At 57.4% G+C, this 27,783-nt stretch overlaps 1 protein-coding gene across 16 annotated transcripts in view; it reads right to left on the bottom strand.

Annotated features, from left to right (window-relative positions):
* LOC105696680 (forkhead box protein P1) overlaps nt 1-27,783 on the bottom strand; it is a 149,733-nt gene that overhangs the window by 69,294 nt on the left and 52,656 nt on the right. For 15 of the 16 annotated variants that reach the window (XM_012419336.1, XM_012419338.1, XM_012419330.1 and 12 more), the window contains one exon: nt 13,836-13,943. The exons of the other annotated variant lie outside the window; for it this stretch is intronic. In XM_012419336.1, coding sequence (XP_012274759.1) covers nt 13,836-13,943 — 108 coding nt within the window. The remainder of the gene's footprint in view (nt 1-13,835; nt 13,944-27,783) is intronic. 16 annotated transcript variants of the gene reach the window in all.

Here is a 27,783-nt window from a genome sequence, read left to right as displayed (position 1 = left end):
ATTGTCGGAATAATGTTGATTGGATTCAAGACCGAGGGCATTAATCTGCCTCCTTTTATTATGGACCGGGAGGGATGCTCGGCCACCGGCGCCCCTCCACCCGTTTTCCAATCCACGGTTAAGGAACTCGTCGCTTTCTTCGGTGTCGCCCGTTCCGATACACCCCGGCTGCGATGAACTCGATCGATCCTCCTAATTTAGGGGATGAAGTCCTTTCGCGCTCGTTCCCACCCCGGAGAAACGAGGGGCGCACCCCAACTCGATCCCTCCTCCACGAGGTCCGGCGTTCCTTTTCGCTCTCCTCTTAAACCGCGACTTGGACGACTCCGGGCGATTCCGAGGGGGCACGTGGGGCGAGTTCGGTATAAATCACGGGGGGGTCCTGGCAAAGGGGCTGACAGGTTGACCAGGAGCCTCGGATCCAGACGGATGACCGTAAGTGGTGGACAGCGGCCGATAAGGGCGACAGGGGTGGACTAGGGGGGTCCGGCGATCCCGAAGAATGGACCTCTTTGTTTAGCCGTTTATAGTGGGAGAGATTTAGCCGGATTGCCGGCCGTCGATAGCCACCCTGGAGGAAAAGAACCACTGGGCAGGGCCCTTACTTGCGAGGGCTCCAAGCTTTTTTACTCCCCCTCGCGCCCCCTGGATACTTGGACCCGACCCTAAGGGAGGATTCGCGCGCCTTACGAGCCACCCCCGCACAATGGCGGGCATTAGCTGACAACAGAGGTGTGGACATCGGCTCGCCCCAACGTCCCTTCGGCACCCACCCCTAAGCATGATTGGCCGCCCAGCCGGTGGAGCCTTTCGCGTTTACGGTCCCGGATTGCCGGGATCTAAATAAAATCTCCGTCCCTTAGGATAAGGATAAGGTCCTTCCGCCGCCCCCGGGCGACGGGGTAGAATCCAGGAGGCGCCCCTAGGCCCCGCCGATCGTTGATCTTTCCCATTCTCTCGACCGTAGAAATCAGGCCGAAAATCGAAACTCCCTCTGCGCACGCTACCGGTCAAATTCGGCAAATCCGAAAAAGGGTCGCCATTAAGGATGACCGTTCACGGCGTTACATCCCCTGGGGTCCCTGAATTCGGGATTTCGAGGAATCGACCCCCTACCTCGGGTTCCTCGCGACTAAACGGTTGATACTGGCCCGGTCATGGTTATGCAATAATGAGCTAATGTGGATAATAGGATTACTTCGGAATCTCTTGTAATTGGCCGCTGAAAAGGTGAGGTCGGTTTTGCTAATGCCCTCTGAAGGTAACTTTGGACGCTTTACAGTTAAGCTTAAGAGGTTTACCGGGCTTTAAGCGCTAAAGGACGTCCCACGTGCGCCATCTGCTTTTTATATCGCCCTTTCGGAGGTACGTCGACGTTCCGAGATGAGGAACTTACTCTTTACCTCGTTTCCCAAAAACCGAGGGCAAGAGACGAACGGTAATTCGAGGCGATATCGCGAGTCCATCGGTATCATTTTTTTTCTACGAGGTATGGAGGAAACGGTATCAGCTCCGATCCATCGATACGTATCGTGGTTTACACGTGACAGAGATATCTCGATGAAGGGCCCACCAGAAGGGATGGAATTATTAATGGGCAAGGGGCAGCCTGTCCGTGGGCTGTTCGACCACCGGAATATCCAGGATGATGAATGTCGGTCCGTCAGCTGCCAATCTTGACCGTTCCTCCCCGCGAAATGGAAATGGAAAGCATCTCCGAGAAGGCTATGCCCCGAAAGTCTCCTAAGAGTCCGCAGGAGACCCCATAATTATTCGGGAATTTTCCCCAGTGGGGAAAATGTCACCAACCACCGCGAGGGAATTTAAGAGGCAAGCAATCGAATCGCAATTAAATTATAAACCAACGGGGGCCAGGACGCGCTCGATTCCGTCAATCCACGGAAGGCCTAATGCATTCCTGTAGACTCCTCGGGAATTTAATGGCGGCCATGGATCAGGCTTAGGGCCAGCACTTTCGGCCCGGATAAGGGACGAAGCTGCAACTCACTCCAGGTATTTACTGTGAGAACGGCCGAGCCTCGGACACTCGGACGCACCTTCTTCTGGAGAGATGAAGAGGCAGGACCTACCGCGAGTCCGTATATATCCGCCCCGAAATAGACCCCCGAAATCGATAAGGGTCGAAATGCCCCCCCGAACCCCCCAATTCCGCAAAGGGAAANTATATAAAAAATAAAAAGACCTCGTGCCTCCTCCGGGTGATCTCACATATTTCTTTTCCCTTTTGGTCGCAATCCTCACGGAGGAGGATTGCAACCAAAAGGGGAAGAGATCCTCTCCTTATCGGCGAGAAGAGCGGCCCTTCCGCGGCGCTCCGCCGCGCGGAGGGTGCTCGGAGGTGTAGTGTCAATGAATAAAAATTTCGGGCCGAGGGTGCGCGACAGTTTTCCAAGTCCTCCCCCTCCCGTCCATTATTTTACGAGGAGCAACGACGGCGGCTCGTCGCGGACTCGCAATCAGCGGTGGCTCGGAATCGCGCTTACTCTCGGCTGAGTGACTTCGACCCTCTTCGGAGGGACGGAAAACGCAGCGGCGTCTTGGGGGAAAGAGACGCGCCTTGCCATTCCGTCGCCGGCATCTACGTGCGTGTGCGAAGATACGTACGCCCACCCTCTCGTGGTTACGTCCCAGGAATAAGACGGCTTCGCCCGGGGATCATTATGCCGCGCCTTAAGTCGAGCTAATATGTCCGCCTCCACCCTCCACCCGTTATATATCCCGCGCCCACGGCGCCGCGACGTAGACAATTTAATGCCGTTTTATAAATTATACATCGGGTCGAGAGACACCGAGTCGATCTCCAGGCGAGGCTCCTCTTTTATTTAAACTATTGCCGAGTCGGATCGTTATTACCCCAGGGGGAGGGGGGGAGAGGGTACGCAGGGTTACGACGAGACGGTCTCGGGTCTGCGGATTCCGTCGACGGATTTATCGACCCTGCGGTTCCGCGCTAAAAGAAGCGATACGTCTCGAAATGCGAGAAGCGTCGTCTCGCGGGATAATTGCTTGCTAATTATGGGTGGAGGGAATTTCCTTTAGATTCTTTTCCCGCGTGCCGGATGGATGCTAAGGGGGAAAGGAAAAAATAGGAGAGGGTGGAGGAGGAGGGCCGCCGACGACGCGATTACATCCCCCGTAATTTGTGCCACCCCCCTGCTTTCTGGGGGCATATCGTGAGTGCGAGCCACCCCTCGAGATGTACCCCAGATACTTTCCAAAGACCCGGACGACGTTATGAGTAATGGCACCCGATCGTTCCCTTATTACGGTATCGATACATTATTTTCATAAGCCCCTGAAGGGGGCTCGCGCATCCTTCCGCGCAGCAGGTCTCGCGATTAGGCGGCAATTTTTCAGGCCCTTGGGGAATAATTACCGAATTTTTTCCGGCCCCTTTCCGCCGGCTTTCTTGGGAAACCCTCGAGGCGTGCCACCCTCCGGGGGGTACGTGACGAGAGACTTCTCACGATTCACCGCTGACAAACGAGCCTAATTCTCGTTAAGGACCAGCGAAGGAATCCTCTCCCGGTAGTGGTCCAGCGACTTTAAATCCGGATTCAAAATAAGGGTGGAACGAAACATCGGAGGGGCTCGAGGGGGTTAGGTGTTCCATAATTGACGGCTTTTTTTTTCCCCGGGAATATTTAAGAACGCGAGTCGACGTACCGTAGAAGTGGAGGAGTGGGAAATCGGCATCGCTGGGGGCCACCCTCTATTTTAGCCAGATTTCCCGGCTTCTTTTCCGCCCCCACCCCGACCCTCTCGCGCCTTACTTTAAATCTCCAATTATCACGTCTCGTCAAACAGAGGCAGTGGTCCCTTCAATCCGGGGTCCATTCGCTCTTTCGTGGCCGGGAATAATTCCGAGGCCTCGACGATTTATTTCCCAGGATCCTCTTCCGGATCGCCGGGAATCCGTCCTCGCCCGGGGAGGAAATTTTCCGAGGGGACGCGATCGCTCGGATCGGGGAAATTACTCGCGGTTTCCGCCGCCGACGATACACCTCCGGGGTGTAGATCTCCCAAGGGGGGGCAGATGAAATAGAAGCCGAAAAAAAAGGAGCGAGGACCCGGGAAGGTCTCGGGATATATCTTCATCCTTGGATTACTTATGCACGAGCGGCAGCGACTCATTTCCCTGCAACGGGGCGGGCTAGCTCTTAGCTAGAAGCCGAGCGGAGCCAAGCCTGCGGAAAAATGTTTCTATTTAGCCGCTTAAGCTCTTTATTAAGGGCGGCCCTCCCCCCAGGGTCGAGGGGGTGCCTCACCGCGTTAAACCCCGAGAGGTCCCCCGCCCCCCAGCGCTTTAAGTCGGCAGAAAAATGGCGTCAATTATCCCACGATTCCCTCCCCCCGGCCGAATCGCGGGATTAACCTCGAGACGCACCCTCGGCGAGTTCGAACACCTTCGATCGCGCCCTCGGGGGTGATTTCCTGGCCGGGCAAAATTAAAACCACCTCCGAAAGGAGGGATTTTTACGAGAAAATGGGACGCGCCGGACCCTTTAACGTGGGGTAGATTTTCCGCGGGCTAATCGAGACTCGCCACCCCGTACTCCCGGGGGGAGGGCAAATAATTCGGCGCCATATTTTCGATTATCGGCCAACGGAGCGTAATCTGGGCGCAAATGGAGAGGATTCTCTCCCGCGATGGGAGACTCGGCGCTGCGGGCGTCGCGGAGGCGAAGGGCGCAGAGGCAGGGGTGGAAGACGGCTTCGTCGGGGGGTGGTGGGTGGGCCGAGACACAGCCACGGGAGCGCCTCTTTAAAAGAAAGCGGGATAAACAGACAGTTCCACCGGAGGGAGGAAATGTAAATTTCCACCGAGCTGGAAGGAAGAGAAGAAGAATAAGGGCGCGGGGCGGAACGGCTCGGGATATATTGAGTGAGCGAGCCGCCACCCCCGGCCGGTCTTCTTTAAATTTCATGTGCCAATTGTTAAGCGTTTGCCGTCACTTTGTTGCTTCCACGGCGCGAGCGAAGACCCGGGGGTGGCTTAACGAAATCGAGGGTGGCCGAGCAATTTCACCCTTCCCACCCCCGCTGCATACATCAGGGGATCGCTCGAGAGTCGCGACTTCCTAGGGGAGGGCCGACCTCTCGGGCATTTAATAAAAACAATAGAAAGCAGGAACCACCCTTGGGAGGGTTTCCCTGAGTTTCGCGAGGTATCACCCCCTGAAGGGGGTGCGTCGCGGGTCGCGGGGTTCGCGCTTGGACACGTGTCGAGGGGGGTCGACGCCTTCTCGGGGGTGCGCGAGGACCCCGAAATGATATTCAAAAGGAAGGGTGGATCGCTGTCCAGGGCGGATAAAGTGAAAGATTCTCTCCGGCTAAGGGGCCGTCGCCTGACAGGGGTTGAAAGTCGGGCGCGGTACGTGCCGTGCATGCCGCCCCGAAGCCGGACCCCCCGCGAACCAACCCCTTGGAGGCGGCTAAGCGGGAGCAACGGTCGCTGAATAAACGCAAAGTCCGGTTGAAGTCGTAATAAATGTCCCCCTCTGCCCTGCTCTCTCTCTCTTTCTCTTCGCTTTCCGCCAAAGACAAACGACGTCGGCCAAGAAAGGGGACGTCGCGGCGTCAAAGGACCCAAGGTCCTCCCCCGAGGACAACCCCCCGTTAATTCCCGAGAATGCCGCACCTCGCTGCCGCTGAAAACTGGCCATAAGGCGCACCGATCGATGGGCAATACGTTGCTTATCGGCAACCGATAAGGTTGCCGTGTGCATAGGCGATAGAGACCTAGAATGTGCGGCCGAGTTGCGTCACGTCGCCGTGTTTTCATAAAAATCCTCGCGGAACGTGTCGGCGATCGGTGATTCAGCGCCGTTTCCACCGCAACGCGGAACACCCGGATCAGAGGTTCCGCCGATCGGGATCGTTGGTTAGAGTTTCGTGCCGGTCGCTGCAACAATCGGCTGGAAACAATAAGAGGAGAGGGCGTCTCATCGATGGAAATAGCCGCGGATCGGCCGCGACGTGATTCCCTGTACGCGTTTTCCGCGAACGGTGACGGCGTCCTGGAGTTGCGTGATCCCGCCGGATCAACAGCTGACTCAGGCGGCCGAAACTGTCCCGCCGTAATCGGAGTTGCGGAATCCGCGGGGGTTGCGCCCGATCATCCCGCCACCTCCACCGACGCCCCTCGATTGGCCGGACGCCGTCCACCCGACGTCGCGACGACTCGGACCCGAACGTTTGCCAGACGTCGATTCCCGCCGACCGGGACGTTGCGCAAATTCCGTTTACCCTGGCGACCTGGTCAATGCCGGCCTCCGCTTGCATCGGCCCGATATTTGTGCTCATTACACGCGGGGTTATGTAGGGACGCTGGCGCGACGCCAGTTAAAATTGGCATGACGGCGCCGATGCAAGAATAATTATAACCCGGCCGACCGACGAAATCGTTGCGCCGCCGCGGCGAAGACAATGGCCGACGCGGATTCGCTGACGAGCCGAAATCGAACCGCGCGTCCACCGAGCCACGGATTTTGGACGGGAATTATTTCGTCCCGGGTGGAAATTCGCGATGAAACTGGGGGGGCGGGGGGGATAGAAATTAAATCGAGGGGTTCGAACGAGGGGGTCCTTGTCGCAGGTTTGGGTTACCAGGGGGACCCTCGGACTTCGACCGCTGGAAGTCGAAGAAGGCACCTCCTCTTGCGGAGACGAGGTGGAGGGGCGGCGGCGCACCTAGGGAAAAAGAGAGGCATTGGCCGCGGATCCGGGGCTACGGGGTTAACCCGCAGGGGTGGCGGCGGGTTATAGGAGTGACGTATTATAGGACGCGTGGGGGGGTCGTTTGGCAATCTTGGGGGATTCCGCGGATACAATGGGATCTCAATACATCACCTCACCTAACCTATCTCCCGGGGGCGCCACCCCCCTTCTTGCACCCGCCGCATACCCCCGCGGGTATACGGGGCTTCGGATGCCGTAATAGCTTAGGAGCCTCCGTAATAGCTGCCACTGCTCTCCCGGAGAGTTATAGTTCAACAACGCGGAAATGGAATCGGCGCTTCCAGGTCCCAGAGGGCCCCCTCCCTCCCACCCTCCAGAGGTGGCGACTTTTCCAGAAACGTCGGCGGCCCTTGAGAGCCTACCCTAGACGAGACCTCCGAGAGGTCGAGAATCCGCGTCGGAAATTCCAGGAATATTCCTCCGAGGAGTAAAAAACCTACAGAGGGGGTGAAAAGTTCCGCGAGGACGCGAGACAGCGACGCCAACATGGCGGCCGGGCGGCCAAGATGGCGACGCTTGACAGGGTAGGTCGGGCGTCGCGCACCCTCCGATTTTCCCCGGACACGAGAAGCCCCCCGACCGCCAAGTCGCGACGATATTTCGCGACGTCGCGTTAATCGTCGCGATATGGAGTGACTCCTCCCCGCGGAAGCGCACCCACCGACCGGCGGAATCCGCGACGGCTCGATAACGTCAAAGCAGTCGCTCGTTAATCGGCGTTAGGGAGTAGGCCCAGAGACGACGGAAGGCGTCTCTCAAAGGATCCAGGATTTTCCGTCCGCGCCTTGAAATCCGCAGGAGCACCTGCGAGGTCGAGGGGCGTTCAAGATGGCGTCGCGGCGTCCGGGCCGCAGGTAACCCCGCACAGTTCTCTCCGCGGCGCGGAATAGGGAGTGACGTCGCGGCTTGCGAGAAGCTCCGCATGAATCCGAGGGCCATCAATTCTCCCGGGTGGCCCCGCCGTAGGAACCGGCGAGTCCAGGTGGAAGGCCTCCATACCGTACCGGGAAAATGAAAGGGGGTGCGAGCGCGGCCGAGGCCCGGGTGCGGCCGCGGTTTTCCGCGTGCGGATGCGCGAGAGGCTGCACCGGGAGGAAGCCTCGCGGATGTCGGACGTTGACACTGCCGGAGCTCGGAGGAGGAGAAGGACGAGAAGGATGAAAAGGAGGAGAAGCGGGAGGAGGTGCGGGGAGGGGGGGAGCCAGGGGGAGGAAGAGGAAAAGGAAGAGCACGAGATCACCGGGCGGAGGAGAGGACGGGATCAGGGAAGAGAAGGAGGAAGAGGAAGAGGACGAGTCGGCGGGAGGAGGTGGGCGAGGAGGAGGCGGAGGTTGGCGGAGGAGGTCGTCGGAGGTGGTTGGCCGCGGGCCGAGGAGGGGGCGACGGGGAGCCCGATTCCGGCTATCCGCGCCTCGCCTTCTCTCTCTCTTTCTCTCTCCCTCCGTCCATCCTTCTCCGACGCGCGTCTCGCGAGCCTCCGCCGCCTCCGCCGCCCCCGCCGCCCCCGCGGGCGGCGGCGCGCCGACGACGCGGCCGACGTCGCCGAAAGGCGGGGCAACGTCGCGTCCGCGCACCTTCGCACCTGGTGCGCCGGAAGCGACACGCCCCCCGCGGAATTCGCTCGATCCGCCTCCGCCGCCCACCCGGCCACCCACCACCCACCGCCCGGCGCCCCCGCGGGACTCGGCTTCTCCTCCGGCCGCCACCCCCGGTACCCCCGGCGCCCGTGCCCTCCTATTCTTCCGTCCCCGTCCGCCACCCCCTGCCACCCCGCGACGCCCGGCTCGTCGCTCGCCCGACGTCCACCCATATAAGGGCCCGCTCTCGTGTGCGTCCCGCCGGCGGCCGACGGGGAGGCGTCGGGGGGAGGGGGTTGCGGGGACCCGCAAGACGCATGCCCCGATAGTGCCACACACGCTCGGGCCGCACTATCGTGCGCGCGCATCGCCTCCCCTCGGACGCCCACTCGCCGACCACGAGACTCGGCCCCCACCTGGACGGGTCCGGGACCCGGAGCCACCCGGAGGGGCGTCCTCGAAGCCGAGGGATGCCACCGATGGATGCTTCTCGTCGACCCTGGGCATTGCGGGATTCTTGAAGGGAGAACGAGGTGCAGCGGGACGATCTCTTTTCATCTCCCGTAGAGGTTATGGCTCTCCCGAGGAGAGAGCGTCGCGACGGCCGCGGAATTTGGCAAGCATTCGACCTCGAGACCTCGGCCACTGCCCGTAGACCGATTTAGTCGCAAACCTCGTCGTGCGGTCGCATTCATCCTCACCGTCAGGTGTACTCATGAATGGGACCGTCTCTGGGCAGGAATCGGGCGTCTGAATAGGAACGTCGAAGACGACGTCGTGTCCCAGGACGACGTCGGGTCCGACCGGAGTGCGGCAATATGGCGACGGTCGGGGAAGAAAATGGCCGAAACAAGCCCGTCCCTTATCCATGACCAAGCCCAAGGTGGGCGAGAGGGGTGAAAAGGAGAAAATCGAAGGGGCGCGAGTAGGGGCGGCGGGGAGGGGGTGGCAGCGCCGGGACTCAGATTTTCTCCGACTATCAATCTTGTCTGTTATTACCGGGCAAGTCAAGAGGAAGGAGGACAGAAGGCGGAATGGGAGAGGAGGAAGGAAGCTGGAGAGGCGGGAAGACGCAGGGTGGCTCCCCCCAGCCCCCGATCGCCCCCGGAAGACGCGCCATTGCCGGGCTCGATCCGCCGTCGCCTCTTTCGAGCATTCAAACTGGAGGTATTTCACGGATCTCCCGATAAACCGATCTCCCACGGTCCTAACGGTTCCACCTGAAGTATCGATACGAAGGACAAGGGAATAAAAGAAATGACAGAAACGCCTCCCTCGGGATTTCATTTGCCAAGTCCTTGCCTGGAAGAGGTCGCCACTCGGCAAGGAGCTAGGATCGACCCCTCGTTCCTCGATGGATTAAGACGCGGCTAATAAAAGGAGAAAAATCGAGGCCGCTCCCCCCGATGGGCAATCTCGCGAGTTTTATCGAGCAATAAATTCGCGGGCAAGCCGATCGACAAGTCGTTGGCCAGGGTCGGTTGACCGAGACCGATCGAGGCCGCATTCGGATGAGCGATGGCGGCGTTTAACTCGAAATAGCGAAGACCCCGCGCAGAAACTGAACCCGCCGAAAACCATCCCCCCGAGTGATAAGGTCGACCGTCGGTTTCCGGCACGACGCGGCCGAAATGGCGGACTTTCGAAGGGGTGCCTCGTCCTCCACCGTGGAATCCATACCGCGGCCTGGTAATTATTTACCGAGTCGGCGGGTTCGTTAAGACCCCTAATTATCCAGGTGCACACATGCGTGCGTATGTAATCGGAGCAAGGAGCCAGGGGGTACAACAACGGCGCGCCACCCCCCGGCCACCCACCCGGGGGTGGGAACCCCGACGTATCACCCCTCGCGTCAGAAGGCAGCATTAGCACGCCCCAGACATCTATTTACAAGGTTGCACGTCTCGGTTACGTTGTTAGATCTAACTATGCGCTGCTGGCAGTCTCAGGTAAGTTCTCGGAGCCCACGAGGAGCTTCCCCGAGGCGAGATCACCTTAAAAGCTCCACAGGGGATGGGGAGAAAGCCAAACTGCAGCGCGATCGAAGATTCGCGAACGAGCGCGTGGGGCACATGCGCCCTTTTCTCGGCGTTACCTCCCGAAATGAGGGTGGAAAATTGGCCCTTTTTTTCCATATTAAATGGGGGGGGGGGCAAGGGTAATCTGCAATCGGGTGCAATCGGTTTTGGGGAGTGGACGCAGCGTCGTTTGGGTGCAAGCTCCCTTTTCCACTGGGAAGGTACGGGGAGGGAAACGCGGAAAGAGGGCCGAACGACCGGCCGGCGGAAAGGGCGGGTTGTTTAGAGAGAGAGAGAGAAAAGCTCGGAAAGGCCGGGAAAGCGCGGGAGCGAGAAGGGGAGGGCGGGGGCGAGGGGGACGGCGCCCCTGTCGAGCACGTGGCAGCCCGGCGACGCGCGCCTCCGAAAGCTCGCTATATATGTCTCTCCAGCTTTCCCACCCTTCATCCCCCCCACTTGTTGTGCTTCGCAGTGTTGTGTTGCGGTGTTGCCTCGGCTTGTGTATCGAGAAAGCTCAACGCCGGCTAGACGATGTCTCGCGGCCCAGAACGTCGACGCCCCTCGAATCAACAGGCTTCCTTTCGACGGAGCTTGCGACCCTCCTGGGCATCCTCCGGGTGCCCAGGTGAGACTTTTCGGAAGAAGAAGGGGGAGGGACTGGAACCTCCCGTCTGGATTTCTGGACCGAAAGCAGTATCCGTGAACGGATAAGAGTGTAGGACTTGAAAAGGGATACGAGGCGAAGTGATCAGCGTCGCGATGACCATTTTAATCGCTCTTCAGGGTCGCCATTTTACCTTCGGATCCTAATTGGAAGTCCAAGCTCGCCCTCGGCGGGATTCGCGATATTTCAAGGGGATGTACGGTTTGCTGGGCCTCGTTTCCCCGCGGAAAGTCCTTCGGGATTTTAAAGGAACCCACCCTAAAGGGAACGTCCCGGTCCCTTGGGGGGGAATTTCTGGAGGGTGGATTTGGGTTTGCCGAGGCGAGTGGTCGATGACCCAAAGGGAGGGGAAAGAAATGACGACCGATGCTTGACTGACGTGGGGCTTTTATCCTGGCAGGTCCTTAAACGCGTCCTGTGAGATTCCTGCCAGGGAATTTCGGACGATTGGGAGGGGTGAGGGTGGTGCGGGGAGTTTCGATTTTACTTCCACTTCTAGGGCGGGTCGATTCGGTGGTTCGACCGGTCGACCTCCCTCGGGATCTCCCGATCGTCCTGGCGGATCCTTCAGGAGCGGGGCCACTTGGTATGCAAGGAGTACATCCATTCATCTCCCGATCTCCGGATATAAATTAGCTTTTGTTTAGCATTCAATGCGAGGCGCCGTCCGCGAGCGGCGAATTCCCGCCCCGGGCGACCTCCACCCTGGCGGGCGACCGGGATCCCCTGCAATTGATGTACCCGTGAGCCAATTAAACATTCGTCAATTACCGCGGAAAGAAATCACCCGGCCGATTAGAGGGGGAATTAAATTCCTGGATCCTGGGAAAGGGATCGAACGGCGAGGAGGGTGGTTGGAACAGGAGGTCCTCCCTCGTGGGCGAGGAAATTTGGAAAAGTCTCCCGGGTGGACCTCACGATTTCCCTCCTACGGGGTGAAATCGAAGACGGATAGCGAGAGGTGGTCGCGGGTCGCAAAGTTTCGAGGGACTCCCAACCCTCCTGAATTTTCAAGCCGGGTAAAGTAATAAGAGTCGCGGGAAAAATCAGAGCCGCCCCTTCTCGCTCCCGCTTTTACCACCCCCTGCAACCCTTGGGTTTTAAGGTATGCAGGGCGCAACGCACTCTCTTCTAGCGCGACTATTTTAATACGAAGAAGGGCGAGGCCTCCGAGTACCACCCCTTGGGGGGGGTGGATTTTCTCGGGGAGACCAGCGGAAGATCTGCTTCTTGATTACGGAACTTTTTACCTAATTACTTAACATTGTTACCCATTTACAGAGTCGCGACGATCGTGCCGGCTGACTGCTAATTCGGGGCCTCGATTAGCTGGAGCCCCTCGCCCCTGGGATTTTTATTTTTCTCGGCTGAGAAGGAAAACACCCTAAAGGAAAAACTGAGAGAAGGACTCGATCGAACTAATCGATCCCTCTCTCTCGACCCCTCGACGCCTGGATGAAAAAATGGCGCCCGGAAAGAGAGCGGCTTCGCAATCGGCCCCGTGATTAACGCTCGCCTAGGAGGACAATTAATTAGCCCGGTTCTCTCGCGAAAAAGTCTCTCTCCTAGGCGATTCCATAAATCCCGGGGCGGCCGAGTTGACGGCCGCAACCCCTTTCGAAAAAGAGCCCCGGGTAATTAGCGAAATGATTAGCGTCGCGGCCATTAATTATGCCCGCGGTTCCTCGGCGAGATTACCTTCCCCCGGCGACTCCTCCACGATTTACAGATTCGCGAGGTCTTCCCTTCCACTCCACCCGTGCCGAAAATGCCCTTTCCTCGCACCCCCGACTCTAAAAATTACCGGAATTAATTCAACTCCGTACCTGAGCGATATGGCCCTAACCTGGCGACAGCTAAAAACCTGCCGAAAAAAGCCAATCAGCCAGCCATCCCTCGAAAGGTTCGATTTTTCAAAAACCAACTTTACCACCCCGAAAACTCTCAAGTACTTCTCAGAGTACATCGAGGAGGACGCGCCGAATCCCGAGTGACTTACAACCCCGGGAAAACAAAGCGCGTTATAAATACAGGGTGGAGGGGAAAAGAAACTGGAAGAAGTAGCGACACTCGGGTCCCAGGAGGGGGTGGTTCCCGGTTCTGGTTCCGGAGTATTTTTGCCCCCAAGTCGCACAATGAGCGGCCGGATTTCTTTTCCCTTCCCCGGAGGCCCCTTATTCTTACCGGGCGGAATTACAAATTTCGGCCGACCCAGGGGTGGCGCTTTTCCAGGCGTCCGCCATTATTGTTGCGCTGATTTATTCGGACACCACAGTGGGGGTGGCAATTTGCGGCCACTATGGAGGAAAAAACGTCCCGGTTTCTCCTCAAGAAACGCGACATGTATATCTAGGGAGGCGCGAAGTCTACCCGGGAAATCCTAAACCCGGTCGGGTCGGGCTCGACACGGGGGTGGATTTTTTCTCCGCGAGGGGTGGCGGATAATCGGCGGCCTAATTGACCGCGAATGGGGCCAGTGGGGTCGTACGCACCCTCGGGCACCTCCCCCCCCCCCCGATTTCACGCACCTCGTTGGCCCCAGTTTATTCCGCTGTCGCGGGCTGCCGTTCAACGTTTCCCACCCCCTGTCGGTCCTCGATTCCGCAAACCGCCGCGCGGGTCGTACCGCGCGGCTACCGCAGAGGGCGCCACCGACCGCGGGAGATAGAACGCGGATGCGCGGTGCGCCCCCAAAGGGCGTGAAAAAGTGCGAAAAGAGTTCCTTTTTTTCCAATTCTTTTTCTTTTGTTCCTTCCCTCCCACCCCTTAGTTTTTTCAAGCTCCCTTAAAACGGCTCATTAAAGGCGTACTCACACTGAGGCGTCCGTGGCCGCGTGGATTGAGCTGCCAGGGGACCGTCGCCGGTTGAAAGTGGTCCTTCACCCAGGAACCGTTGTCGAACGGGTTCTCACCGATGTGGCCCTGGAAGGAAGAAAAAGAGAAAGATCGAAAATTAGAGGAGGAACCCATGGAATTCGATCCCTGTCTTCGGGGATCCCCATTTTTTCGGGGGGGAGGGCTCGAGGGTGGACGCGGGAGGCATGGATCCTGGAGGATCGTTCTCTTCCCGTCCTTGTACAGGTTATGGACGGAGGGAGAACGGAGGGGACAGTTTCTCTCTCTCTCTCTCTCGGTCGATTCCGCGTACCTGGTCTATGTATCTTAAGTCCATGTCCACCACGGTGGAGGTCGAGGTCCCGTTCGGGCGCGATTCCGCGTCCCGTCCGCGCATAACTATACGCGCTTCCGCGTAACTTATACCGCGTTTTGCTTTATTTCCGGCCGCGGTTCAACGTTCGACTCCGCGAGGTCGATTCCCGGGCGCGCTTATGGCCACGATGCATAAATATAATCGGGCCCTAATGGGAGCCTCGCGAAACCGACGAGTGGCGACATTTAATAGGAGCTAGAGGTCCCTGGAACCGCGATCCCTGGACCCATCCTCGGAGCCTCTTCCACCTATGAGAGTGATAAGAAAAATGCATAATAAAATAGTCATAATCAATAAACATACGTATATATATATATATGTACAAATTCTCGCGTCGATGTCTCAAGCAAGGTGGGGGTAGTTCTCCCTCTCCTCGGCGAACTTCCCCGGGGCGCCCGGGGTACCTCCTCGGAATTTTTCATAATACATTCGCCGCGCTTCGGCGAGCCGTTCTTCCCGACTTTGCACCCCGTAAGCCTTATTTTTCTTTTAACTTTACCTCTAACCCGGATTCTCTCCGGCAAGGTGGCACGCACATAAATCACCGGATGTATAATGAGAGCACTTCGTCTTCGAGCGGTGCCTACCCCACCCGGGGCCGCATCCCTCGCCGGTTTCCTCGTATTGTTCTCCCTGTACGGCTTTTTAATTCCGCGGGGAATTTTTATTCCCCCCCTCCCCACGCAAGGAGCAGGAAACGACGACATTCCTTACAGTGGAGTGATTAATGGAATTTCAGCGAGTCCTTGAATCCTCTCCCGAAGGATCTTACCTCGAGGAGGTCGACCTAATCGCCGTTACTCGTACTCGACAAGCCCTCGTTACGATATCTCCGCAATACCTATAAAGACTAACCCGACACCGCGTTAACTCCTCTCCGCGTGGGCGGTCTAGGTATAAGAGACGTTCCACGAGGTCGCTCTAAAATCCCGCGTCGTGATCTCCGTCGGCAAAAAAAAAGAAAAAAGAAAGAAGGAAAAAAAGTAAGAAATAAGTAGATAGGAAACGAGAAAATCGAGTCGACCTCCTTGCGTTCGCAGGCGTGTCGTAAAAATAGACCGCTTGGAGCATCTCTGGTCTAAGGTAGTTAGAGTTACTTAAGGGGGGGATGACACAGGGTTAAAAGGGGTCGGGGGGGGGGGAGGGGAAGGGTTATCTGAGTCCCTGGCCGGAGGCTCCATACGAATCGGGCTTTATGGCCGCCGATTGCCGATCGCGTGTTCCCCGTGCTCGGTTGATGGCTGTGTTAAATTATTTTCGCGCGACACTAATTGTCACGACATTGCGTGCGCCGCGCGTTCCGCGGGAACGCGGCCGCGGCCGGGGTTTCGTCGGCCGCGGGGAAAGCAAATGGCAGGAGCGAGTGATAACGGGCCGGATAAGGGGGAGCCCACTCCGAAATCGGGATAGGGTACCGAGGAAAGCCGCAAAAAGGGAAAATTACAAGGGATTTAGCAACAATCGACGACCTCGGAATTATAAAGGCGGGAGGGCCCGATCGGCGATCAGCTGATCGGCCACGTGGGCGGACGGGCACGTCACTCGCCGCGCTTTCTATGCTAATCCGGTCGCATCGAGATGCATCCGCGATTTTCTCGCCGGGTTTCCCTCTAGGCGAGAACAATGGAAGACTCGAGTCCCTTCTTCCCCCCCCCCCCCCTTAGAGGAAATTCTTTTTAATACCCGCCCCCGCGCCGGAAAGACGTGGGGAAAAATCGCGACTCGGCGCCGGAGCGTTCCACGTCCCACGGTTCCATGGGGGAACGGGGGCAACTATCTTCCCGGGGGTCTTTCGGTATTCCGGGGTATCGCAAAGACAAACACGACACCTCCTCCCCCCCCCGCAGGGAGGTAGGGGGGCAATCATATTTCAGGGGCGGATTTGCGCGAGGCGTCACGTCGGCTGCGTACATAAAGGCGCATTTAAAATTCCCGCGGCAGTCGGAAGCCGCCGCCGTCGCTCCTCCTCTCCTCCTCCTCCTCCTCCTCCCCCCCCCTCCTCGGGCCCGGGGGGTCGTAATTGGCAATATCTATCGAATTTTGCGATAAATCTCGAGCCGAGACTCGGGGCGGAGCCGCCGATAAAACGTGGCGTCGCGAGGGGTGGCTCCTCCGGTTTCGACGACTTATCTCGTCAGAAATTAGGCCGTTGTGGATCCCCCCCCCCCCCCCCGATGTCTTATCGGCTTATCACGCTATCCTCGACGACTCGCACGATACCTCTTTCTCATTCAAGCCGACACCCTCGAGGTTAGTCTACCTGTGAACAATATTTCTCTCTAACGAAATGAGACGACGAGACTCGACCGACTCTCTCACTCGGGCGCGACCTAACCTCAAAAGGCCTCGCAGCTGCGGTGCCGCAATCGCCGGGGCGGAGAGCTGTTTGCGGAGGTACGTTTACAGATACCGCTCTCGGAGGAAAGCGAGCGTAAACGTCTCGATAAACAATAAGTCGGCGAGGCGCACACGTGGACGGCGACGTCCGACGTGAGGAGGGACACGCCGCGGGTGACGTCAGGGACGTAAATAATTTTTTGTCGATCGAATCGCGCTCCTCGGTGGTTCTTCCTGCATACATGGCCTGTTGTACATACATCGTACACGCGGCGTGGGTTATACCTATCTCGGCTCGCTCGATTCTCTCTGGGCCGACCTCGAGGAGCGCAACCTCGACGAGAGGCCTGTTTGCCGGCTACTCGTAGGTGTTTGCCCCGACCCGGGACGTTATCGAGGCGGACGATAAATAGAAATAGGCGAAACGGAGGGAACGATCCTCGGCGACGAGGTGACCGCCGACCGGGCGAGTCTGCAGGGAATCCCCGATTACGCGACTTCGTGGAACCCTTTGGACGTCCTTATCCGCGGGAGATGAATGGAAACCGGCGAAACGGAGGAACGATCCTTGGATCTGGTGGGAATTCTCGTTTACACGGGCTCGAGGAACCCCTTGGAGGTCACGACAGGCGCGAAATGGTAATTCGGAGCGTCGACGAGGTGCCAACATACGGAGCGAGCTCCGAGCCGAGTCCGCCGCCGGGAGGGTCTAAAAATAAATATGTTGTTTATTCACAAGTAAACCGGATGCGTGTGTTTACTTTAGAGGGAATTGTTTTGCTACGTTTCGCCGGATGTGCCGGTCGAGATGGAAAATCCGGCCTCTAATTTTTCCTCGCCTCTTCAGGGCCGAGTCGGACAAGAGTGACGAACGGCGGGCTCGGTGATCGCTTCTAGATGCCATTACTAAAAGTATAACTAATAAATATATATATATATGTTACCGTGAATGACGGAAATTGGAGAATGTCGACTTTCACCGGTGAATGTCAACAGATACCAAATACGTCGGTGAAAGATCGAATATTTCATTACATTGTTGTACATTCGGACCCTCTCCAGTGTGTGTCGACAATCACACACCGGTGAATGCCAACATTTACCGGTGTAAGTCAGAAATAAGGGTATTTAGCAAATATTTCGGACATACACGAAGCGACTATGTGAATGTTGACATTCACCGGCGAAAGTCGACATTCCTCAGATTTCGGTGTTTCACTGTAACATATATATAAATAAATTTAAACCACGCGAGAGGAATTTCTTCATGGTTTCAGGAGTCTCACATCAGGGTCCGCGAATCGAAGTCTACGCCGATGGGCTACGTTTGTCCGTGTTTACTGCCAGATAAGATACTAAATTATTTACACGACTCGGTGCTAAACAATCCTCGGACCGACCTCGCTCGAAAGGAGGAATTCCGCGTAAAAAGACGTCCGCTCGACCGTCCGAGGTGCCGGCCGACCGACGGAGCGGGAAAAATTCCGCAAAGATTTCGCGTCACCTCGCGAAAGCAAAATCCCGCGCGGTTATCGCCGCTCTAGCCGAGGTCTCGAGGATAGGAAAGGCCTTATCCGAAATTTCGTGACATCACCGCGCCGAGGAGCACCTGTCCAAACAAAGAGGCCCCAGCATCCCGAGAATCGCTAAAAATAAGATTCGGGCGTTTCCCCTCCCCCTCCTGCCAAGCAATTTCCCGGAGTTTCCAAATTCACGTAAATAAATACCCTCTCTAAGGAAAAACGAAGAGAAAAAAAGAAAAGAAAAGGTCCAGAGAAAATACGGAGATAGATGGTCATTTTCGAAAAATGCAGGTGCCGCCGTTAGGCAACCGTCGCCACTCCCGCCGGGGGTGGCACCACCCCCCGGGAAACCTGGAGGCGCCTTTCTCGCGCGGCAAAGAAGCATCCCTCGGCGGGTCTGAATTATCGGTGACAATCGCGCCAACGTCCCTCCGAGCTCTCCGGGTATTACGGAGATTAACGTAATTTAGTTAAGAGTAGTAACGCCAGGCAGTCACGATCCGGGAAAACTTCGGGGGTAAACGGCGGGGGGTTGGCCCAGGGAATAACCCGAGCAGCGAGTAGTCCGGTAATCTTGCTGTTAATCTTGATTTAATCCTTGACGAGCGCGCGTTTAGCGAGCGGCCTCTTAACGGGCGTTAAATCGGCGTGCCACCCTGTCAGAGGGGATGGAAGGAAGCACTGGCGTCAGCCCCTATTTTCAATTCCACATTTCCAGATTCTTCGCGCACTTCAATGCCGGATGGGCGAAGATTCGCTGATCGACACTCGGGGGGTGGTCTGTGCGAAACGAGGGGGATGAAACTCGAAGGGGGTGTCTGGAGGAAGTCGGGGGGGAGGGCTCCATATTTATGCGGCCATGGTCGCGGGCTCGGGTGAAATATCATATTTAATTTTTATTATATCGGCTGTATGCATCCACCTCGGAGGGGGGTGGCTCTTATACAGGGCGACTGTAAACGCGGGGTTATATGTAAATATAGCGTGATACATTGGATACTCGCTTATAAACACCCCATTTTTATTCGGCCGGCNCCCCCAAGGAGGAAGCGAGAAACCTATTATTTTTGCGTTCTTATGGTCTCACGTGCCGCGACGACGGGCGCGACCTACAGGGGGGTGGCCGGCGTCGCCGAAACTTTCCACCCCCCTGTGCCCATATTGGACGCTCTTTTCGGCCAGAACGCGCCCTGACAAACGATTTCACCCCCCGGGATTCGGTTATGCCTCGATACTTTCCCTCGGAAGTCGGGCCTGCTCGCATTTACTCTCGCCCACCTTCGGGCGCAAAATCAATGGGAACGAGTCGGGCGGGGGGTTGGGCAGGGGGCTCGGCCGTCGTGGGAAAACCCGCGACAGCGGAAGAGGGGCCGCGTCATTTTTCGCCTCGTCGGCCCGATTTCGAAATCGGAGTTAGGAGACATTCGATCCCACGACACGTGGCCGAGGAATCGCGCGGACTCCGTCTTCGGGGAATCGATCGATTTCCGAGGGTCGGCCATTTTTCATTTTTTTTCCCTTCTTTATTCCCGATACCCAGCCATGCAACGATTGCCAAACAGGATTTCCGGCAGATTAAATCGACGTTTCCAGACCCTTCCCTCGACCGGATGTAGAAAATTTTTACTTCACTTGGATCATTTCGCGGAACGCAAATCGACTTTGGGGAAATATTAATGATAATCAATTGCAATTCCTCCCGGTGCCCTCCCCCAAGTAAACCGGGAAATCCTCGCGCACGAGTGCCTCCTTTTCCGCGTATTTAAAAATCCCGCCCCGAGGACCAGGCGTCCGAATAAACCGGAAACCGGCGTCGGGGCGCATATTTGAAGAGGTCCGCTGATCAGAACGAATATCCCTCCAGGAGGCCGACCCGTCGAATCAGCGTCAATCAACCGGAACTTCCCCCCCCCCTACCCCTACCCCACGTTGTAAACCCGTCCGAGGGATTTGATTTCGCACCGTCGAATTCCGCGCGGAATATCAATTCCGCGCGACTCTCCGCCTTGGACTTCCGCCCCGGCGGGGCCCTCGGAGAACCGAATTTCCCCAGGGCGAGTGTGCGGGGGAAAAAAACGGAAACGCATAAAATCAAGGACCGCCTAAATCCTTCGAGCCATGACTCGAATTAAAAGGAATAATCGGAAGTACTTGGAGAACTCGACGCACCGAAAGTAGGAAAAAGGAGACGGGGAAAATAAGAAAAATAGTCCCCGGCATGAAGGAGAATAAGAAAGACGGAGTAGCCCCCTATGATAAGGGGGGGGACTTTTCCGGTCCGCGGAAAAGCCGACGTGGGAACGAGCCGAGGTGGGCTTACGCGATTATTTATTATTTCATATACAGGAGCGCGCCGATAGCGCGGCTCGGGGGGCGGGCATTAGCATATTTTTGTTGTTTAAAAATGAAATATACCGGGTGTCATCGGCGGGGCTAAGTCCGCGGAGGGGGGGGCGGCACTTGATCTTGAAATAAGTGGGCCAGCTCGCGGCGGAATACGAAATGACGGGAGCGCCCCTGAGCGTCGGGCATGACGTCAAAGTCGGAGGCGCGTGTCCTTCTCTCCTTGTTTCCCGATTACCCCCTTTCCTCCCTTTCCCGGCGCTTATCCGGCGCGAGGAGTCGCGTCGCGACTGTCAATGAAATCGAGAATTAGTCACCGTACCGCAGACAACAATCGCGCGTCCACCTCGAGAGAAAAAGTCGGCGATCGCGACGAGGCGCGTCGCCATTGTCCCCGTGTGCACGCGCGACGGCGGGCGATAAACCAAGGAATAAAAGGAGAGAGAGAGAGAGAGAAAAAAGAAAAACTAAGAAATAAGAAACAAGGAGTTGCGGAAAACGCGAGGCCTAAATCTCGGAGGCGCCTGCGTTATTATTCGGAGATCAGCCCCGAGGCGAATATCCGATTGTAGTAACGACCGCGATACGCCGAGAGCGCCATCTGGCGCGGGGCGTTTAGCGGCCGGGATAGGAAATGTCCCGGGGGAGCCGCGGCGGAACGGCCGCGGCCCCGACAAAAGTTGCGCCCTACGCCCCCCCAAATCTGCGGGGTACACACAATCGCCTCCCTCCCGCCCCCTCCAAACTGTGCCAATTACAAACACTGGCGGCTTCCCGGACGCTAAATACCGCCGCGCGTTTCCGCGGGACTTCCGGTCCGATCTCCTTCCGCGAGCGGAATCCGCGTCCTAACCGCGCCCTGCGGCAACGACCGAGTGCATTAGCGGCAACCGGTGAATGGCAAGATTCCGTGTTTACCGCATCTAATGGACGGCTCGAACGCGAAGGGGTGGGCGATCGCGGGGGGTGTTCGCCCCCCTCTTCACCCCCGCGAGGGTGGATCGAAAGGCCGCGTGGACGCGCCGCGATTTCCATGGTAGCCGGTCGCGATTCGATGCCGCTTGAGAAATAATTAAGTGCATAATCGAGGTTTCACGAGGGCGAAAGAGAGAGAGAGAGACATGGGGTGTCACCCGGAAGGGTGGCGGAAGGGTTCGCGCGAAGGGGCGGCCGATAAATATTAACCGCACCCCGGGAAAGTTCCGATGCGGCGCGCGGGGGGAGGCGACGAAAGAACGGCACCGAAGGAGGGTCCAGAAAAATGCCACAAATTCCTAGGGCGAAATTTACGAGGCGAAACCGCAGCGCGGCCCTCCTGCCTTCGGCACTCCCCTTTCCACCCCTCGGCCCAAATCCACCAGGTTTACCGTTTTACTTATTCGCCAACGGCAACTGGACAGCAAAGATACTTTGTATATAAATTTTGGTCACTGCGGGGTAGGTGGCTCGAGCGGTGGACCGAGTTCCGTTGCTGCGGTTTGGTCTTTGCGGGAGGTCGGGGGTCGAAGGCGTCTGGGGGTGTACCCCCCCTCGCCCCACCACCCGTCTTCGCGCCCCATCCCGGAAGTGACGGACTGGAACTTTCCGATGGATCATTTTTTCTTGTCTTACGTCGATTCGCGGAACGTAGTTCCATACGCCCTCGGGGCTTCGGAGTTGGATGCACTTCCGGCCCTCGGAACTTCCCTTCGGGGGAAATCGAACTCTTTCGGGGGAAATAATGGGAACTCCCGGTGAGTCCCGGGAACCCCGAGCGGGTCTCGCGAGTTCCGCGCCATCCGGGAGGCCCTCGTTACCCGGCTTAATGGAGCCCTTTCTGGCCCTTCCTTTCGGCCGGCCCGGGAACGGCCACCGTTGCCGAAACTCTTTTACGCGATACGGATCAGCGACCGAGGAACCCTTCGGCCTCTCGTCTGGGCTCGTTCCAATCTGCCTCGTCTCGTCCCGAGGCTTCCGCTTCGATCCCTCCGCGCGGTTTCTGGAGGCCTCCCCGGCGTCGACGAGCGACACCCTGCCGCGCGACCCCCTACGGAGCGGCACCGCTTAGAGCGATCTACCCCCTCTCCCGGACTAGTTAGAAAAAAATGTCCCGTACAAAAGTTGCCCATTAGAATGCGACGAGTGACTTTTGTCCGGGCCACTTTTCGATATCTCGCCGAGTTACCGAGGGAATCCGGCAACGGAGGCCGAGGGTCGCGTTCTCCGCCGCGCTGATTGCTCGGCTTAATGGAGACTCTTTTTCTCCCCCTGGGTCTCTACCTCCTCCCTGGCGAGCGACTCGCAAACTAAACGCTATTGCCGAACCTCTTTTAGGCGATACGGATCAGCGAGTAACCTCGTCCCGTCTGGTCTCGTTCCGTCCCGTCCCGTCGGTTCCGCTCGGTTCCGGTTCCACGTTCTTGGACGAGTTCCGGCACCGAAGTTTTGCCTCGAGTTTAAGTTTCGCCGGCGCACCCTCGGCTCCCCCTCCGTTCCCCGATCCGAGGGGAGCCCGAGGAGGGGTTGGAAATCCGATAGAAACCCGGAACGATGAAACTCGCCGCGGTGCAACGGGTCGAAACCTCCCCCGTTTGTTGCCGATCGACTGGGGGCGAGTGCGGATCGTTTCCGCAAAATTTCCGGAAATAATCCCGCCTACGGTAATACCACTCGTTAATCATTTAATGAGCACGTGGCAGTCCACACAAGGGTCTCCATTCCCTGCAGCCACCCCGTGTGGACTTAACTGTTATTTTCTCAATTAATTTCATTTTTAATTAATATCAATTACCCGCGTTGCTCGAAATTGGCCTCGTTGGCCTCGAATTAAAGTGTGCAACATCTTTCGGAGGCGATCTCGGGAGGGTTGCAACCGCGTCCAGGGCGGATCGTTGCAGGGGTTGCGCGTCGCCGATTCCACCCTCTGGAAGAAGGCCTACCCGGTTGATGACAAAATGGCGTGATTACGGGCCATCAAATAAACACTAGACTCGCCGTTATCCCGCGCCACTGGCTGCTCCACCCAACCCTCGAAGCCCCGACCACCCTTAGGCGGCCACGAATTCACCCCCGAGCCTCCTCTTCGAGTTCGCTTCTTCGCTTCTTCGCGGCCACCCTTATCGACCGATAACTCGCGGCCTCCCTAATCGCGAGGCGTCCTAATTGGCGATCGTCGATTATATCTTTCTCATCCACCCCGAGCATTCGTTACCACCCCAAGAACACGGATCACGCCCGACGCGGCGCCTGGCAGTATCTAAAACGAGGGTTAACTCCTCGAAAAAAAGTATTAATAAATATATCTTTAAGGGCTGATAACCCGGGGCAGATGTCGCACCCTCTCCCGCCCCTCTCTCTCTCTCCCCGCAGATTCACGGTTTTAATTGGCTAATCGCGGAACGATCGGCCTCGTAAAAAGTGCCGAAGCCGCGCAACCCTTGCAACACCCCCGTCCGGGCCCGCCGCGCCGACGCCGCCCCTACCCCGGGGTCGGCTCTTAATTGCAAATTGGCGAAATAATTGAAACAACTGTCGTAAAAATAGTTGGGCCAACTCGTAATTTCCTCGTAAAAGTTAAAACCGCAACGCGCCGCCATTAACCTTTACTGGTGGCAGTTGCGGAGGGCGAGAGGGGGTGCGGGGCCTCGAAAAGAGGCAATGGTCGCCGATCTTCGTCGGGGATAAGCCTTATGGCCGAAATTCGGCGGAATTGCGCCGGGAGGAGTGGGGAAATAGGGGGGGAGACGGAGGGGAAAAATAATTGCGACCTCCCCTAAAAAAGGGAACTCGCCGATACGCGCGACATCGCCGGGGCCGAGTTTTCTCGCTCTTTTCCCCCGATCGGCGGATAAGGGGAAGAAGAAACCGAGGTAGAGGACGAAGACGACGAAGAGGAGCCAATTAGCCGGCGATGTCTTCATCCACCCGCAAAGGAAACGCCGGTGGAGCCGATCTCTGGCAAATTGGCGGTACCGGTCGCCGCGCTGCCTGTCCATGCTAAATTTATCGCTTCATTTACATGTTCGGCTCGTGCTAATACCCTTCCCCGGGGGATGAATAATTCATGCTATATAGCAACCCTTTGCGATGTTTCGCCGCAACTTTTTCCCCGAACGGCCGAGGGCGGCCAAATTGAGCACTCTTCTCGGCCTTACTCGCGAAGGCGAAGGAAACGGCGACCACGGCAAATAAAGGACGACTTGCCGGGATTTTCTTACCCTCCACCCTTTTCCAAAGGGTACTTTCCAATAGCGCGTCGCGGTAATCTCGAATTCTTAGGAGCCCGACCAAGGGTTGACTTCAATTTGGCCCTCGCCCTGGAGGACGCCTCCACTATCTAGGCGCCCTCCAGAAAATCTGAGAGCGAGATAATTACGCTCGGAAGCGCGGATATTATTTAACCAACATTTCGCTGCGGGAGGGTGGTGGGTGGTGGGTGGGTGGGCGAAGGGGTTGGTCCCCGGCAAGTTGCGGCCGTTCTTACGCGAACGGCCCAATCAAATATAACAGCCAGGGGTTGCCCCCCTCTAATATCACGGTCGCGGGGGTGGCTGCGCATTTTCAGCTCCCCTCTCTCCCCCCGGACTATCCCCAGATTCTTGGATCCCGAGACGCCCTCGAATTTCAGGTCCTCTAGTTCCTCTCCGCCGAGTCGACGACTTATAGCTGCGCTATTATCTTTTTTTTTTCTTTCTTTTTTTAATTAGAAATATCGCGAAAATAACGCGAAAAGTAGACAAAGAATCGTGAAAAATCGAGGCGCTCGAGCCCTGGTTTCCGGAGGAGTGGAAAGCCACCCCCTTACGTATAGCCCTTATATATAGTCGGTACACGGTACGTCGTTACAATCGATTTTAGCTAATTGCGAAGCACCCGTAGACTCGGGGTGGTCCGAGGGTGGCTCGGGCCACGGTTTAGGCGCCAGTGGTGGTAGACCATCGGCGCGATAGGGGTTGCTCCCACGCCGGGAAATATGTAAAGTGTTTACGATCGAGCAACATGCTGCCGAGGTGCCCCCAGAGTGCCCGGGGGTGCGAGGCACCGGAGGACCACCCCTAGGTAATATTAATCGACAAAGGCCCTTCTCGCTCGATTCGCAGCGACCGGTCCGACTTGGCGCCCTGAAAAGGCCCGGCAATTACCCCTTTCGCTCGAAATATCGGCCGAGCTCTTCCGCAGAAAGGGGGTGAAAAGTCCCGAAATGCCGGATGCAAAATGCGATTCACGACTAAATTCGTTGATACGCAAATGAAGGCCGAGGCGCCGCAGGAATTAACCCTATTCGGTGACGGCTCGACTCGTGGGGGTGGCTCTTAAAGGCGCGATCAGGGGAGGGAGAGAAACGGGGTGGCCGGGACGCATCTACACCGGAGGGTGACAAAAATTGTCAAAATTTCAAGGGAATCCGAGAGTCGCCCCTGAGAGCTGGCGCGCCGGCCTCGGGGGTGGAAGTCGTGGCGGGGGGTGGACCGGGGGAGGGCCGAGGGTGGGCCGTCGGGGGATGATGGGAGACTCGTGCGTGGAATTCCGCGACGGTGCCTCCACCTTGGCGAGGCCCTCTCGAAGCCCGCGAATTAGCCGCGAGGTGGGCCACCCCCTTTGGCCCTTGGCGCCCCTCGCGGCCACTTAGAAAAACGCAATTTCCTTGTAACAATATAGCATAATAAATGTCGGGGGTTGCTTTCTCGGGGCGGTGGGCTCCCCCTCTCCCCCGGGTCGGCCGAGCACCTCCGATCCACCGTTACGGCTCCTAATGTACTTAGGCAACTTCTGTTTATACACCAACTTTACCACCCCCGACAACCCCAGGGCCGGCTCGTTTCATCCCCTGTCCCGCGGCGCTTCGCCCCGATATCACTTTTAATGTCGGAAATTACCCGCCCCTCTCCGCCAACCCTTTGCCCGAGACGTCGAAAGCGTCTGATTCTCGAAAAACCACTACCCTACCCGATGTACCTCGTAACGAGTAATTAACTCTAATTACTCGTTACTTCAAGTAATCCCTGATGAGACATTCCGACCGAGTCCAAGTCCAAGCGAGGACAACTTCTTCTTCTCTCGCTCTTAGGAATATTCCGGACCAGGAAGGGGAACACCTTCGGGGCAGGTTCCACCAGGTGACGACCGCAGGTGCACGCACCCGCAGGTCGAGAACGCGGAGGGCATCGAGGCACGCGACGACGACCTTCCACGAAGAGTCCCTAAGGGTATATCCAAACCCGGGTGGCTCTGCACCTTCCAGGTGAATCAGGTAATCCTCTAAAGGTGCGTCCTTGCCGGGAAATCCAGGGAAACGCGTAGAGGGTGACGGGTCCGTCCGAAAATTCGAACCCGACGAGTCGGAGCCGTCGACGGGGTGCAGCAGGACCTGCAGCAACTGCAATCAGGTAAGAGAGGCGGGCCTCGGGCCGGTAAACAATCCGGGCCGTCGTCTGATTGCTAATGAATCCTAACGCTGTTATGCATACAACAAGCCGCCGAAAAGGGAGAAAAGCGAGGAAATGGGGGAAAAAAGAGCTTAGGTCGAAACGGGAGCGCGAGACCCGTAGGGCTCCGCGCGCTGCAGCGCCGATCCTTCGGCGCGGCCGAGTGCAGGAGTGTGTACACTCTCCTGGGACAAAGAGTTCCGCAAACACGAGTTTACCGACCGGTCCGGCAATATTATTGCCGGTGCCCAGGTCGGGCGGCCAAGTTGGTGACGGTCACTTCGTTAGCGCGGCCCTTTTTGCAGCTCCGCCGTTGCTTCCGTTCCGGCGGCGGCCATGATGGAAAAAGTCTCGCAAGGTGGACGTGGCATTCCGCCGATCCGGTCGATCGGTACAGTTTACGTCCTCCAGGATTTTCGACCACTTTGGAGGAGGTAGATAAGGAAATGTCGGATGATATCCCCAGGGTAGCAGGTCGACGGGCACCCCGGAATAATTGCATCTCGAGAAAGATGCATCGATGCATCGAAGATGCGGAAAAACGAGGGCCTTGTCGGCGTCGCCGACGAAGACTGTCGGGATTTATCGGTCGTCGGGAGGCTTCGAGGGGGGTCGGGCCCAGGAGAGTCGAGGTAAGCCGGGCGGCCGCTCGACAATGGCCGCCGACAGTCCCTGTCAACGCACTCGGGGGCACATTAGTTGTTTCGCGGAAGCGGCGAAAATGTAAAACGAGACCCCGCGGAACAAAAGGCTCGCGCGGGGGCCGACGTAAAGAGGCGCAGATCAATACAATAGTATATTCGCGTAGGGCGACTGATGAGGGGTGGCGGTGCGCCTTCCCGGCGGGCGGAGGTGGCGTAGCGAGCCCGAGCGAGCGCGCCCGTTGTTTACCGGGGAAAAACAAGCAAAAGTTGGGAATAATAGATCCGTATACCTTCCCCGTG

Source organism: Orussus abietinus, unplaced genomic scaffold (assembly GCF_000612105.2).
Source record: "Orussus abietinus isolate OABI.00-Male unplaced genomic scaffold, Oabi_2.0 scaffold23, whole genome shotgun sequence".
Lineage (NCBI taxonomy): Eukaryota > Metazoa > Arthropoda > Insecta > Hymenoptera > Orussidae > Orussus > Orussus abietinus.
This window is presented reverse-complemented; position numbering and strand designations above follow the sequence as displayed.